This window comes from Gopherus evgoodei, chromosome 14, assembly GCF_007399415.2.
Source record: "Gopherus evgoodei ecotype Sinaloan lineage chromosome 14, rGopEvg1_v1.p, whole genome shotgun sequence".
Lineage (NCBI taxonomy): Eukaryota > Metazoa > Chordata > Testudines > Testudinidae > Gopherus > Gopherus evgoodei.
Window position 1 is genome coordinate 18,902,819 of NC_044335.1, and position 14,836 is coordinate 18,917,654.

The 14,836-nt window shown below is 42.5% G+C and overlaps 1 protein-coding gene across 2 annotated transcripts in view; it reads right to left on the minus strand.

The window, feature by feature from the left end:
* NCOA3 (nuclear receptor coactivator 3) overlaps positions 1-14,836 on the minus strand; it is a 187,743-nt gene that overhangs the window by 38,610 nt on the left and 134,297 nt on the right. The window contains exons 4-9 of one of the 2 annotated variants that reach the window (XM_030532954.1): positions 12,829-12,955; positions 10,694-10,866; positions 8,335-8,435; positions 6,123-6,297; positions 811-999; positions 472-573 (exon numbers count right to left, since the gene is read on the minus strand). In XM_030532954.1, the coding sequence (XP_030388814.1) occupies positions 472-573; positions 811-999; positions 6,123-6,297; positions 8,335-8,435; positions 10,694-10,866; positions 12,829-12,955 (867 nt within the window). The remainder of the gene's footprint in view (positions 1-471; positions 574-810; positions 1,000-6,122; positions 6,298-8,334; positions 8,436-10,693; positions 10,867-12,828; positions 12,956-14,836) is intronic. The other variant, XM_030532953.1, reaches the window with a different exon arrangement.

Here is a 14,836-nt window from a genome sequence, read left to right on the forward strand (position 1 = left end):
ATTTTGGGTTTCCCTGGTTTTATGCAACCGAAAGGAGACCCCAAGGGCAGGGTTTGCAGATATAAAGAACTACACCTGAAATCAATAGGAGCCGCAGGTGATTGGCATCTGAAAGAAAAAACTGCCGCCCAATAATGTGTTTAAATATTTAAAATTTAAAATACCACAGCAGACTATAAAAGGTTTCATGATGTTACAGAAGGAAAGGAAAAATTATCTCAATGAGTCTTCATTAACTTGATATATGATTTATAAACACTTTAGGAATACTTCTAGAAGAAGATGCAATATAAATAATTTGAAATATTACCTAGTTAAAGGAAGAAAGGCAACAGTATAAGTAGTACTAGTAATTCCAGGTATTAAAACTTATTTGTCACAGTTTACTTATTTGTCACTGTATACAAAACAAAACAACAAGGAAGAAGAGCCTTTACCTTCCATTACCTTCACCTCAAGTAGATTTCTCACCTGAAAGGTCATGTCTCGTAATAAAGCTTTCTGGGTTTGTTGGAAATACCCTTTCCATTGTAGTGATGCGACGTGCCACACAAATCATACAGGACTGCAAATCTGCAATGAAAGAGTTATTTTCCTTTGTGTCCTATTTATGCTATTATTACATTTCTTATAAAGGAGCAGGACTCTTCCAATATTAAGATAAAGGCATAATATGGGAGACAAGATTTGAGGATTCTGCATTTAACTCCTAAATTATTCAAAATATGGAATTCTGAAACCCCAGGCTTTATAACGTAAAATTAAGTAGTAAATAACTGTAGTAAGAGGATTTTCCTATAGAAAAATTACCTTCCCCTTCTTCCATCATAGCTCTTGGCTGAGATAAAGCAAAACACTGCATGGTTTCATATCTCTGACGCGAATCCTGGTTGCTGCCCACATCATCCAAAAGATCGTGAGATGTTTTTACCATCATGCGGCAATTAAACGTATGACTCTTCTGTCTAGGTGTTTCATTGGTCCAAGTAACTCCATTAACTAAAAGAAAATAATCATAAAAGTTCACAAAGATTTTAAAATAAAATTAATTCTTAATTGCCTGATTTTTGAAGTATGCAGTGTTGTTGTACCTGTGTCAGTCCCAGGATATGAGACAGAAAAAGCGAGTGAAGATAGATATTATCTCACACACCTGATCTCATCTCTTTTGAGGTTCACATACTATAACTTTTTTAAAAGATTTGTTAAAAGGTCATCATATTGATATTTTGAGGATAGTGTTCTTCGCTGCTACTTGAAACAACACCATCCCCTCTAAGGGTATGTCTACACTACGGGATTATTCCGATTTTACATAAACCGGTTTTGTAAAACAGATTGTATAAAGTTGAGTGCACGCGGCCACACTAAGCACATTAATTCGGCGGTATGCGTCCATGTACCGAGGCTAGCGTCGATTTCCGGAGCGTTGCACTGTGGGTAGCTATTCCATAGCTATCCCATAGTTCCGGCAGTCTCCTCCGCCCCTTGGAATTCTGGGTTGAGATCCCAGTGCCTGATGGGGCAAAAAACATAGTCGCGGGTGGTTCTGGGTACAGCCTCACCCCTCCCTCCGTGAAAGCAGCAGACAACTGTTTCGCGCCTTTTTTCCTGGGTGAACTGTGCAAACGCCATAGCACAGCAAGCATGGTCCCTGCTCCGATCAAGACCGCAATCGTAGACGTTGTAAACACCTCGCGCATTCTCGTGCAGTCTACGCTGAACCAGGACCTGCAAAGCCAGGCGAGGCGGCGGCGGCTACGGCAGAGCAGCGATGAGAGTGATGAGGACATGGACACAGAATTCTCTCAAACTGCGGGCCTCTGCCCTTTGGAGATCCTGCTGGTAATGGGGCAGGTTATAGTCATTGAATGCCGATTTTGGGCCCAAGAAACAAGAACAGACTGGTGGGACCGCATAGTTTTGCAGGTTTGGGACCATTCGCAGTGGCTGCAAAACTCGCATGTGTAAGGGTACTTTCATGGAACTTTGTGACTTGCTTTCCCCTGCCCTGAAACGCCATAATACCAAGATGAGAGCAGCCCTCACAGTTGAGAAGCGACTGGCAATAGCCCTCTGGAAGCTTGCAATGCCAGATAGCTACCGGTCAGTCGGGAATCAATTTGGAGTGGGAAAATCTACTGTGGGGGCTGACTGACTCATTCTCTGTAAGCAACCCGCCCTCCCCCTTCGATTACAGCTTGCCTAAGGAAATAAAGTCACTATCGTTTAAAAATCATGTATTCTTTATTAAAAAGTCATTATAAAAAAAAAGAGGGAGAGAACTGACAAGGTATCCTGGGTGTGGCTTGTGAGGATAGGAGGGAAGGAAAAGACCACTAAAAATATTTCAAAGTAATGACAGCCTTTTGGTTGGGCTGTCCAAAGGGGTGGAGTGGGCGGGTGCACGAAGCCTTCCCCCACGCGTTCTTACACATCTGGGTGAGGCAGATATGGAACATGGTGAGGGGTGAGTATGGTTACACAGGGGCTGCAGCGGCACTCTGTGACCCTGCTGCTGTTCCTGAAGCTCCACCAGACATCGGAGGATGTCAGTTTGATCACGTAGCAGCCCCAGCGTTGCATTCTGCCACCGCTGATCTTCCTGCCTACACCTCTGATCTTCCTGCCGCTAACTCTCATCTCGAGCGTCTCATGTTGGTCCCTCCTGTCCTCACGTTCACTGGCATCTTTCCTGTAATTTGATACCACGTCCTTCCGCTCTTTCATTGCGGGTTACTTCCATGATTTCCGAGAACATTTCGTTCTCGTGTCTTTTTTTTCCTCCAACTTATCTGAGATAGCCTTCGGGATGGAGTAGGGAGGCTTAAAAAATTTGCAGCTGCATGAGGCAGGTAAAAAACGGAGAGAAGTATTTAAAAAGATACATTTTACAGAACAATGGTTATACTCTTTCACAGTGAACACCACTATTCACCTTACATAGCACATGTGATTTCACTACAAGGTCGCATTTTGCATCTTAATATTGAGTGCCTGCGGCTCTGGTGTTAGAGATCTCAGAGACGCAGGTCCGGGCAGCAGAATTCAGCTTGCATGCAGCCATGGTAAGCCATTGTCTTTCGGCTTCTGCAGCCTTCATATACACAGTGCCCTCCTTTCCCAAATACCAAGCAAATCCCATTCAGTGCTGCTTCTTTCCTGTTAACATGCAGCAGCAGAAACCACCCCCTCATCCAATTCTCTGGGATGATTGCTTTACCCCTCCCCCTCACCGCGTGGCTGGTAGCAGGGAAGATCCCTGCTAGCCAAACGCGAAAAAGCTCAGCACCATTACCCCCGTTCACCTCCCCCCGTTTGGCTACCTGCAAGGAAGAATTTCTTTTAAGCAACAGGCAAACAGCCCAGTAGGAATGGCCATCTCTGTCCCCTTAATTAAATTCCTGAATTTCAACCAGGTTACCATGAATGATATCACTCTCCTGAGGATAACACAGCGAGATAAAGAACGGATGTTGCTTGAATGCCAGCAATCACCGGGACCATACGCAGCTAGGCTTTGTCATGCAATGATACCAGATTACTTGCTACATGCATGGCGTGGTCAAGTGTCCTACTATGGTGGATGGAATAAGGCTGCCTTGCCCAGAAACCTTCTGCAAAGGCTTTTGGAGTACCTCCAGGAGAGCTTCATGGAGATGTCCCTGGAGGATTTGCGCTCCATCCCCAGACATGTTAACAAACTTTTCCAATAACTCCACTGGCCGCGAATGCATCCCAAGTCCTCAGGACAAATCAATAATTAAAAAACGCTTGGTTTTAAACCATGTCTTATATTTACAAAGGTACACTCACCAGAGGTCGCTTCCATGGCTTCGCTGTCTGGGCTACTGGCTTGGGAGGGTAATTCCGTCTGGGTGAGAAAAAGCTCCTGGCTGTTGGGGAGAACGGAGTGCCGTGTGCTCTCTGCAAGCTCGTCGTCCTCTTCCTCATCTTCCCCGTCTGCAGAATCCTCAGCCATGGCTGAGATTACCACCCCCACCTTGGAATCCACGGACAGGAGTGGGGTATTGGTGGCGGACCCCCCTAGAATTGCATGCAGCTCAGCATAGAAGCGGCATGTTTTCGGCCCTGCCCCAGACCTTCCATTTGCTTCTTTGGTTTTCTGGTAGGCTTGTCTGAGCTCCTTAACTTTCATTCTGCACTGCACTGAGTCCCAGGTGTGGCCTTTCTCCATCATAGCCTTGGAAATTTTTTCAAATATTTTTTAATTTCATCTTTTGGAATGGAGTTCTGTTAGCACAGAATCCTCTCCCCACATAGCGATCAGATCCAGTACCTCTCGTGTGGTCCATGCGGGAGCTCTTTTTCGATTCTCAGGAGACTGCATTGTTACCTGTGCTGATGAGCTCTGCGTGATCACCTGTGCTGGTGAGCTCTCCAAGCTGGCCAAACAGGAAATGAAATTCAAAAGTTCACAGGGCTTTTCCTGTCTACCTGGCCACTGCATCCGAGTTCAGATTGCTGTCCAGAGTGGTCACAGTGCTGCACTGTGGGATACCGCCTGGAGGCCAATACCGTCGATTTGCGGCCACACTAACCCTAATCCGATATGGTAATACCGATTTCAGCGATACTCTCTCATCGGGGAGGAGTACAGAAACCGGTTTAAAGAGCCCTTTATATAAGGGCCTTGTTGTGTGGATGGTGCAGCGTTAAATCGGTTTAACTCTGCTAAAATCAGTATAAACGCGTAGTGTAGACCAGGCCTAAGGTACTTTCAGCCCCAGTCAAAAGGGAGTGGAAAGTCATTTCCTTGTTTAAAAAAAACAAACGGCAGGTAGCTCCCATTAGTTCACTGACTTCAAATCTCAGCTGTCTAGCAACACACTTATGAGATATTGATTGAATGATTCAATCAGCTTTTTGCATAAAATTACAGTATTTACACAATTCTGGAAGGCAGCTTCTGCTTGAAAAGCAGAAGGTCTAAAGAACCTAATTATTCTGCTTCAAAATGGGGAGAGAAACATCGAAGTTCAATTGTTAACAGTTCCCAGAGCTTCATCAGGATGTGGAGAGAACTTGTGCAACATTATTTTAGGGCATATTTTCATGAGGAATTCTGGAATAGCTACTCCTAATTAACTCTATAAGTGAAACCTCTTATTATAAGAGCTCCTTATTCTGAAGTAGTTTATTTGACATGTATTAAGCAATTTCAGAATAAAGCACTGTTATTCCAGAATAAGCATGTCCACACAGAGTTATTCAGGAATAGTTAATCCATATTAAAGTCACACTTCACTTTATTCTGGATAAATTTTCATGTATAATTAAAAAATGTTTTAGTCCTAGGTATTTTTAGTAAAAGTCATGGATAGGTCAGACAGTAAATACTAATTCTTGGCCTGTGACCGATCCATGACCTGTACTATATACCCCTGACTAAATCTTAGGTGCTCCATGGCAGGGGACGGCCCAGGACCACAGCTGGTACGGAGGGGAGAGTGGCAACGCTGGTGCTGGGGAGGACAGACCAAGACCGTTGCTGCTGCTGGGGGGGTACGGGGTATCAAGACTGCCCCAGTAGCACTTGTGTGGCTGTCCTTGGACTCAGTCACTCTGGCCACTGCAGAAGTCACAGAGGTCACAGAATCAGTCACTTCCCTGACAGACTCAAGGCTTTATGTATAATGAATCCCTTAGAAACAGGCAAACCAACCTCAAATGCCCATCCCTCTTTCATTTCATCAGAGTATAGAAACATGCAACTCCATAAACCTAGGCATTTGTTCACTACACCCACACACCATGAATATCTGCACCTAAGTTCTGTTAGTTGTTTATATAATTTCTAGTTTGAAAGTAACATTTTAAATACTTAGATCAAGAGGATATAAATGTAAATGGTAGTCCTGGTGATGGAATTTTGTTTTCATTCTTCTGCTAGTCTGCTAACAGCAAAGAATTCATAATCAATGTTGCAATATTCCTATTAATTTAATGTTAAAAGTTAATATAAGAGTCATATCCTAAAACTCAAGTCAAGTGATAGCTGCACCGTAAGAAAGAGATTTGTTTTGTAAGGTTAACAACTTTGGATTTTATTTATTTATTTTTTAAAAGAAGTCTGAGAATTTAAGTGAAGACCCTATTACCTGCAGATTTAGGTAAGTTTTTAAGGAAGTCCTTCCGGTCTTCTTCATGCAAGATGCTGTAGACACTTGTATTAACCAAATCCTCCTGTTTATACTGCAGATATTGTGTGACATTTTCTGATACAAATACAATGTTCCCATCTCGATTTACTACAAACAGGAAACCATCCAATGCCTAAAAATACATTGCAACAATACATGATAAACATACACACAAAATTCCAGACCTGCTAAAACAGTTCATTTTAAAAAGTAAGTGGGAGATAAAGTATTGTAGTTTAGGAGAAGAATCACTTAACTTTTCTAGTAAAAGAATTAAAATTTTGAGTTTTCGTTAAAGAGAAACTTTCATAGTAAGGAAAGTTTCAAGTATCAGAAACCCGCTGTTCAATTGTTCTTCCACTATTGATCTTACCATGATGATAATCAAACATTTGGTTTTTAACTCTTTTAGCCTGGAAACATGACACTGAGTCTGTGACATCTCAATAACTTCTATAACAATACAATGAAGTCAAAATCAGGATTATAAATTCGCCACAAGACCTTTAAGAAGTAGAAGTGGAGTGTGAGGGAAATAGCCTTCTTAAGGATATATTTTCAATACCAATGAAGAACATTAAAAAAAAAGGGGGGGGGGGAGAGACTATCCACTTTTTAAAAACCACTGTACTCATTCCCAAATCAGAAACAGCATTAGAATCTCTCTAAGACAGTTAGCTTTGAAAGTACTTCAAAAACTTGACTCAAAATAGCAGCCTACAACATACTGAACTATTTTGTGTACTAAGCAGTAGGACTGGTTTCCTGGTTTTTAGAACTCTTAATAAATGTTACCTACGCGATTCTTATGTAATTTGGAGTCTCAACACATGAGGGCAGCAGCAAACAGATCTACTGCATACAGCAGTGGTCATCAACTGGTCGATCGCGACTGACTGGTTGATCCTAGAGGATCTCCCAGACGATCACAATTTTCGGCGGTGCAGTGTGGCTGCTGCTAAGGCAGACTCCCTGGCTACCCTGGCCCCACACTGCTCCCGGAAGCGGCCAGTGCAGCGCAGTGCAGCTCTGTGGCCCTGGGGATGCAGGGGTCTCCTTTCATGCGCTACTCCTACCTGCAAGCACTGCCCCCACAGCTCCCATTGGCCGGGAGAGCTGCAGGAATGGTGCTTGCAGAGAGAAGCTGTGCGCAGAACCACGTACCCCCAGCAGCCCCCCCACCCCTGGGCGCGTTGGCCCCTTCCGGAAGCTGTGTGGGGCCGGAGTAGGCAGGGAGCCTGCCTTAGCCTCACTGCGCCCACCGCCTACTGGAAGCTGCCAGAGGTAAATGCTGCCTGGTGGGAGGCCGCACCCCAACCCCCATCTCTGAGTCCCTCCTGGAGCCAGCACCCCATACCCTCTCCTACACCCCCCTTCCCAGAGACTGCACCCTGCACCCCCTCCTGACACACCAACACTCTGCCCCAGCCCGGAGCCACCTCCTGCACCCAAACTCCCACGTAGAGCTTGCACCCCTCACCCCCTCGTGTACCCCAACCACCTGCTTCAGGCTCAGCCAAGAGCCCCCACCCCCTCCCAAACCCCTACCCCAGCCCGGAGAGAGTGAGTAAGGGTGGAGGAAAGTAATTTGGGGGGGAAGGGGATAGCGGGTGGGGCTTTGGGGAAGGGGCAGGGTAGATGCTGGGTTGCCCTTAGATTCAAAAAAGTGATTTTGGACGTAAAAAGGTTGGAGACCACTGGCATACTGGAATTGATCCTAAGAAGCACCATTCTGCACCTATAAATTCCCCCTAAGACAATGGGAATTCAGGTGCTTGTTGCTTCCCAGAATCAGACCCTCGGTCTACAGACCATCATCAAGCCATGAAAGTCCTTGATGGCCATTTCCTGAGGTAAAAAGTGGGGAAAAAAACTTGAACGCAGAGCCTAGTCAATGTAATCTTATTAGTCATTTATTGGGACTACTACAAAAATAGAACAGCATGCTAAGGCAAACCCAAATGCCATTTGATTTTGAATTCTCTACACTGCTTCAGCAGAGTTGAGAAAACAATGATGGATTTTATTTTTTGTCCTTTTAAAACAATTTTCTCCATTGCCCTTGGACACTAGCATTTCTCAGTGTTGTAATCCTGTCACATAACCTATTGCTTAAGAATATGCAATATCAAATCTCATTTGATTGTACCAGGACATCATTTACACTTGCCTGTAGTAAAAGAGGTCCCAATGAATCCTTATCAATAACCCCTTGACCTGTAGAAGATACATCAGCCTTCTGTACATCATCATCACAGGATGCTGTTTTTCCTAAAATCAAAAAAAGAAGTTTTCAAAAAGGCAACATTTTGTGTTTGGAAGCATAGAAATATTTTTGAAGTTACGTGCTGCATTCCAGGAAACCTGAGAATAAGCAATGAAGCTGTAATTATATGATTCCATTTAACGTTACAATTATATGCACAGAGGGAACACAACACTTTTTTTTATATGGTAGAACTTCTGGGCAGAGATTGGCTTCCTGTGTGTTTTGAAAGCACCTAGCAAATTTTGGATTCTGCCACACCACCACCAGAGTTTCCATGACAAAACTTCTTCCACTGGTAAGATGATTGCTTAATGAAATGACTGTCCTTTGGTCACTTTTGGCTGGCCAGCACAAACTTTTCAATATAATGAAAAGCTTCCTAATTCTTCCCTTCTTCCTGTACAACCGTGTGGAAGATAAACATTTAAAATCATGTTATGGCTTAATTTAGGCTTTAGTCTAGAAAGTAATCCAATTTAATATGCAGAATGTACGGTTTGCTCATTTAATTGTGTTCTTGGATCCAAATCAAAATACAAAACTGGAAACGAATTCTCACTTGGCCTTCTGCAGATTATTTGATCATATCTGATGCCAATAATTAAAACACTTTTTCAGCATTTTAACCTAAAATATACTGAAGAAAAAGTAAAAGTTTGTTACAAGGAGAAAAAAAATAAAAATAAACCCACGCAGTAAAGTAATGGAAAACAAGCAGTACTCTCTATTACTCTGGCACCTGCTGGCTGTTTAAGCAGACCACAAAAGGAGTTTAATGTACCAAAGGAAGATCATCAACCAGTGAAGTGCACAATGAAGTGGCAATAATGCCACCGGGAACGTACTTCTAAAATAGCAATTAAGGCTACTTTAAAAAATAGAAACATGTTCCAACAGGGCAGGCAGAGCAGAATTTGGAAGTTTACCATTTCAGGTAAAGTGTGTGATATATTCCAGCAGGCTTCTAACATAACTTACTACTGAGTGGAAACTCACTGAACTGGCATACACCTGATGCGTAATCCATTCTAATATTTTTGAAGTCACTTCCACCAGCACATACCTCACAATTACCAGAGGTTATGGAGGGAAACAGCAAATTTAACAATTATATTTGTCTGATTTGTTTAAAAAACTACTGTTGTTACAAGTAAAACCTGAAAACCATACTGTAACTAAGACATTAGCAAAACAGATGTTCCTCTATATTTTCCCCAGTTTATTCTGCACTTGATTACATTTTGTGTACAGTTAATGGGACTTTTTAATTGGTTACATCAGGGGTTGGCAACCTCTCAGAAGTGGTGTGCCGAGTCTTCATTTATTCACTCTGATTTAAGGTTTTGCGTTCCAGTGATACATTTTAACGTTTTTAGAAGGTGTCTTTCTATAAGGCTATAATATATAACTAAACTATTATTGTGTGTAAAGTAAATAAGGTTTTTAAAATGTTTAAGAAGCTTCATTTAAAGTTAAATTAAAATGCAGAGCCCCCTGGACCGGTGGCCAGGCACTGGGCAGTATGAGTACCACTGAAAATCAGCTTGTGCGCCACTTTCGGCATGCATGCCATACATAAGTTGCCTACCCCTGGGTTACATGGTCAGCTAGTTGCAGTCTGACTGTATTGGACCCCAGTTATTTTTCCTTGCTAGAAAGGCTCTCAAACACCAAAACAGGAGCAGAAAAGACAGAAAAATATAACATGAATTTTAAAAAATAATTTAAAATTTCAGGACATAGCACCAAATAAGAAACTGGGCTTCTTTTATAAATTAGTTTCAAACAATCCAAGTTGGCAGGGAACCTTTAATTAATAGGCAATAGATGGATTTCTTTACTCCAGTGGGCAACTAATTCATCTATGTTTTGAAGAACAACTGCTTTATGACCTATTTTAAGTTTTTATTCCTTGTTTAAGTAGTTTAAGGAAGTTAATAAGAAATGGTGAACTTTAGGCTCTGATTCAGGAAAGCTTCCCTATTCATAAAGGGTGTTAAACATAATGCTTAAAGTTAAGCAAGTACTTAAGTCCCACTAAGCACATGCTTAAAATTAAGCATCTGCTAAATGCTGAATAGGGAATAAGCCCTGAACAGGAATGGATATAAGCAAGTGCTTAAATGCTTTCCTAAGTCAGGGCCTATTGTATGAAAATTCCACTGTATCGTCTCAGCAACTAAGTATTGTTTTGGAGAGAAACTGCCTCCTGATAGAAAACCAAATATTCTTCCTTATGATTTGAGAGAGAAATCCTTACCTTGTTCCTTTATCTGCCGGATCTGTCTTACAGTTTCCTTTAAAATTGCACATTTATCTGGTTTGACATTGAAATTGTCAATGTCACTCAGATTAGCGGATATCAGCTCAGCTAGCTCCTCAATATATTTGCTTTCCTGTTCACGTCGGCGTTTCTCACCACTGCAGATCAGACAAGGAACAAGAAGCAGCATTTAAACAAGAACTATGATCACACTGTCATCTTTGATGCATTTCAGATACCACTTATCATGTAAATTTAGCTAGTGGACATTCATCTCGTCAATTTACACCTGTAGGTTTTTACAGAACCATATAAAGGAATGTATCTTCAGAGATTATGACAAGATTATTATTCCAAGAATAACTGATGTAGTTATTTTCTTTTTGAATGTAATGAAAATTCCAGCTATTACAAAAATAATGTATTTGTACTGTATAGGCATTTTAAGGTGGAAAAAGCTGCAGCACCGTTTTGTTTGGCCAAGCAAAGTTTTACATCTAATTCAATGGCACTTCTCTGTCAGTAATATAACAACTTTGGAACACTGCACCCATCAATTCCAGAATTTCAGGAAATGTTCTAGATCTCAGTGGGCACAAGTATATTGATTTTAAGGTAGATCAGACCACCAGAAAAGCTTATTTCACAGGAAAATCGGGGCTTCCAGAGTGACTGTGTTGCAGGCAGAAGAATCTCTCTGCTGCCCCTGGTGGCTGTCTACACATACCAGAAGCAGCATCTTAACTGGCTGCATGGGGACAGCCTGTAGTTTGGATTATCACAGAAATAAGAAAGCCTTACAAGTAGCAGGGAGGACCTAGGTGGCTGGGTGTGAAAGTAGGAATCCAGGGGGCAATGGAGATGGGAACGCAGGGATCCAGGGAAACGTGGAAAATGGGGACAGTGAGCAGTGGTTTGTGTCAGCAACCTGGAGATGGAGGAATGTCTATGAGTAGGGTCCTACCAAATTCACGGTCCATTTTGGTCAATTTCATGATCATAGGATTTTTAAAATTGTAAATTTCATTATTTAAGCTATTTAAATCTGAAATTTCACGGTGTTGTAATTGTAGGAATCCTGGTCCAAAAGGAGGCGGGGGGGGGGGGGGGAGAAGAGGGTCACTAGGTTATTTTAAGGGATCGTGGTATTCCCACCCTTACTTTTGCACTGCCTTCAGAGCTGGGGGGACAGAGAGCGGAGGCTGCTGACTGGGAGCCCCCAGCTCTGAAGGCAGAGCTGCTGCCAACGGCAGCCCAGAAGGAAGGATGGCATGGTATGGTATTGCCACCCTTACTTCTGTACTGCTTCCTTCAGAGCTGGGCCTTCGGTCAGCAGCCGCCACCCAGCTCTGAAGGCAGCAGCACAGAAGTAAGGGTGGCAATACCACGATTCCCCCTAAAATAACCTTGCAACAGCCCCCTACCCCCCACAACCGCCTTTTGGTCAGGACTCCCAGTTTGAGAAATGCTGGTCCCTGTGAAATCTGTATAGCATAGGGTAAAAGTACACAAAAGACCAGATTTTGAAGGGAGGGAGGGGAGACCAGATTTCACGATCCATGGTGCATTTTTCATGGCTGGGAATTTGGTAGTGCCCTAGATGTGAGGAAGGGAAAATGGGGACTGGGTGTGTGTGCTAAGGACAGGGGGAAATACAGAAACCCTACCATGAGGGGAAGGGAGGAGGCACACAGAGAATCCTGCATGAGGAAGACAATGCAGGACTTCGGTATGGGGCAAACACAGAGACTCAGGCATAGGAGGAAAAGGGGGAATGGAGGTGCACACAGAGCATGGGGGAAGGATATGGGCACACAAAGAGCCCCTAACATGGGGAAGGTGAATAGGGGTCAATGGCATGGGGAGGGGGGAGAACATGGGGTACACAGAGCACCTTGGCATATGGAAGAGGGGGCTATAGGGAACATTCAGAGCTTCTGGCATGACGGTAAGTGTGGAGGGACTTGCAGGGAGTCCCTTAAAGGATTTTATCAACTGAATATAAATGAATAGCAAAACTCTTTTAATACTCATTTCAATTAAAACCTAAAAACAAAACACCACACTGCACTATTTATAATTTTATTATGAAAAATCTAATAAAAACAGTGAGGAAAATGTGATTACTGTACCCTGGTCCTGGGGCATTACAGGGCAATGGCTTGCGTTTCCTTGACTCACTGGTCAAGCTGTCCAAGGAGTTTTCTCCCAATCCACTCATCTTGACTGAGCAACAGCAAACTGAGTTTACATCAGCAACTGAAGTGTGTAAAAAAAAAAACAAAAAGGGCATCAAACTGATGATGCTCTCTCAAGATATTTTAGACAATTAAAATAAATTGTTTTACAGTATTCTTTATCCATTTTACAGTGAGACTATCCAGATAAGCACTAAGTCATAATTTATAGTAGCCCTGCAAAATTTCAGTCACACCACGATACTTGATATTTTTGGGACCAATGTGTAATACATTGCTTTAACTATCAATCACCACTTACTGCTCTACATGATACAAGAACTTGGAGGATCAAAACTTGAGGAACTCAAAAAATATCATGTGGTCAAATTATTGCTAAGAAAAAAATACTATAGATTATTGCACATGCTCAGATGCAACATACTTTCCAAGCACTATATAACCAGAGCAGTATACACAATCCATATTTTAAAAAAAACAAAACCTACAACCACACGTCTCCCAGATCCGTACCACTTGCTGGAAAAAATCTAGGACATAAGAATCAACAGTTTCTTCGGCAACAGATGCATAAAATATCACTGTCAAGATAGAAATGTTACCACAATTGTTACATACCCTCTGACTCTGGCCATTAAATCACCATCTTAGTTAATAAGTGTTTTCCAGGGAGCAATAAGGAAGTTACACTGAGAGCTAACTAAGAAGTGCCTTTAGATAAAAAGTAATTTTTGGCTTATAAAACACTGGATCATTAAACAGCTATGCTAACCATAGGTGCAGAACATGTGTTTTAAATATTCTCCAAAACAATTCTCATTCTGTCAACAAATCAAATATTCTATAAAAATGTTTACTTACCTGTACAGTAACTGTTGCTCTTTGAGGTGAGTTGTGCACATATACAGTTCACTGCAGGTCCCTGTGTGCCCAGAGCACTTGAGTTGGAGACATTTCTCTCCAGTACCACTATGCAGTGCATGCTCTCCTCATGCTCTCAGCTGAGAGCATACAAAAGTTTGTGGTTGCCACCTTCCTCTCCGTTACTTTGCAGTGCTATATGTGACGTCTGAAGCAGTGGGAAAGGTGGGAGGGTCAGGGAATGTATATGTGCACAACATATCTCAAAAAACAAGACAAGTAAGTACACTTCACCCCCCCCTTCGAGTGATTGTGCACATATACATTCCACTGCAGGTGACTCAGCAGTTCCCTTTATATATATATACAGAGAGAGAGAGAGAGAGATACCTATCTCACAGAACTGGAAGGGACCGTGAAAGATGATTGAGTCCAGCTCCCTGCCTTCACTACTCTGTGTTTGGCAGGCCAGTGCTCAAACCACTGAGCTATCCCTCCCCCTTACAATGGAGGAGGAATCTTGGATCATCTGAACAGAGACTATAACACTAAAGTTGGCATGATCACAAGTGGCTTAAGTGATGGTGTAACAAGAAAAAAAGTAAGTACAGCTGACACAATCACTGCCCAGAAGGCATCAACTATTGGAACATTGCTCAGAAAGGATAATGAACTGGACTGAGCCCGGAGCTGTTTTTCCTGGTGGAATAGAGACTTAGCAAGATTGTAGCAGCACTTATGGCAGTCAGAAATTCAGTGTGCAATTCACTGAGATGACACTGATAAAATTATGGGTGGCTCATACTACAAAAAGCCTGGGGGTAGTCCTGAAGAATCTAGAATCGTCCAGTTAGATTGCCAAAGCTCTACAAACATCCAAGGTCTGAAGCGTTTTTCCATCTTTAGAAGAATGGGGATTTGGAAAAAAAAACAAACAGAAAATGAATATTTGATTCAGGTGGAAAGCTGACATTACCTCAGGCATAAACTAAGGGTGTGGCCTAAAAGAAATCTTGTCTTTATGGAAAACCGTGAAAGGAGGATCACCCAGGAGAGCCTGAAGTTCTGAAACCCTCCTAGC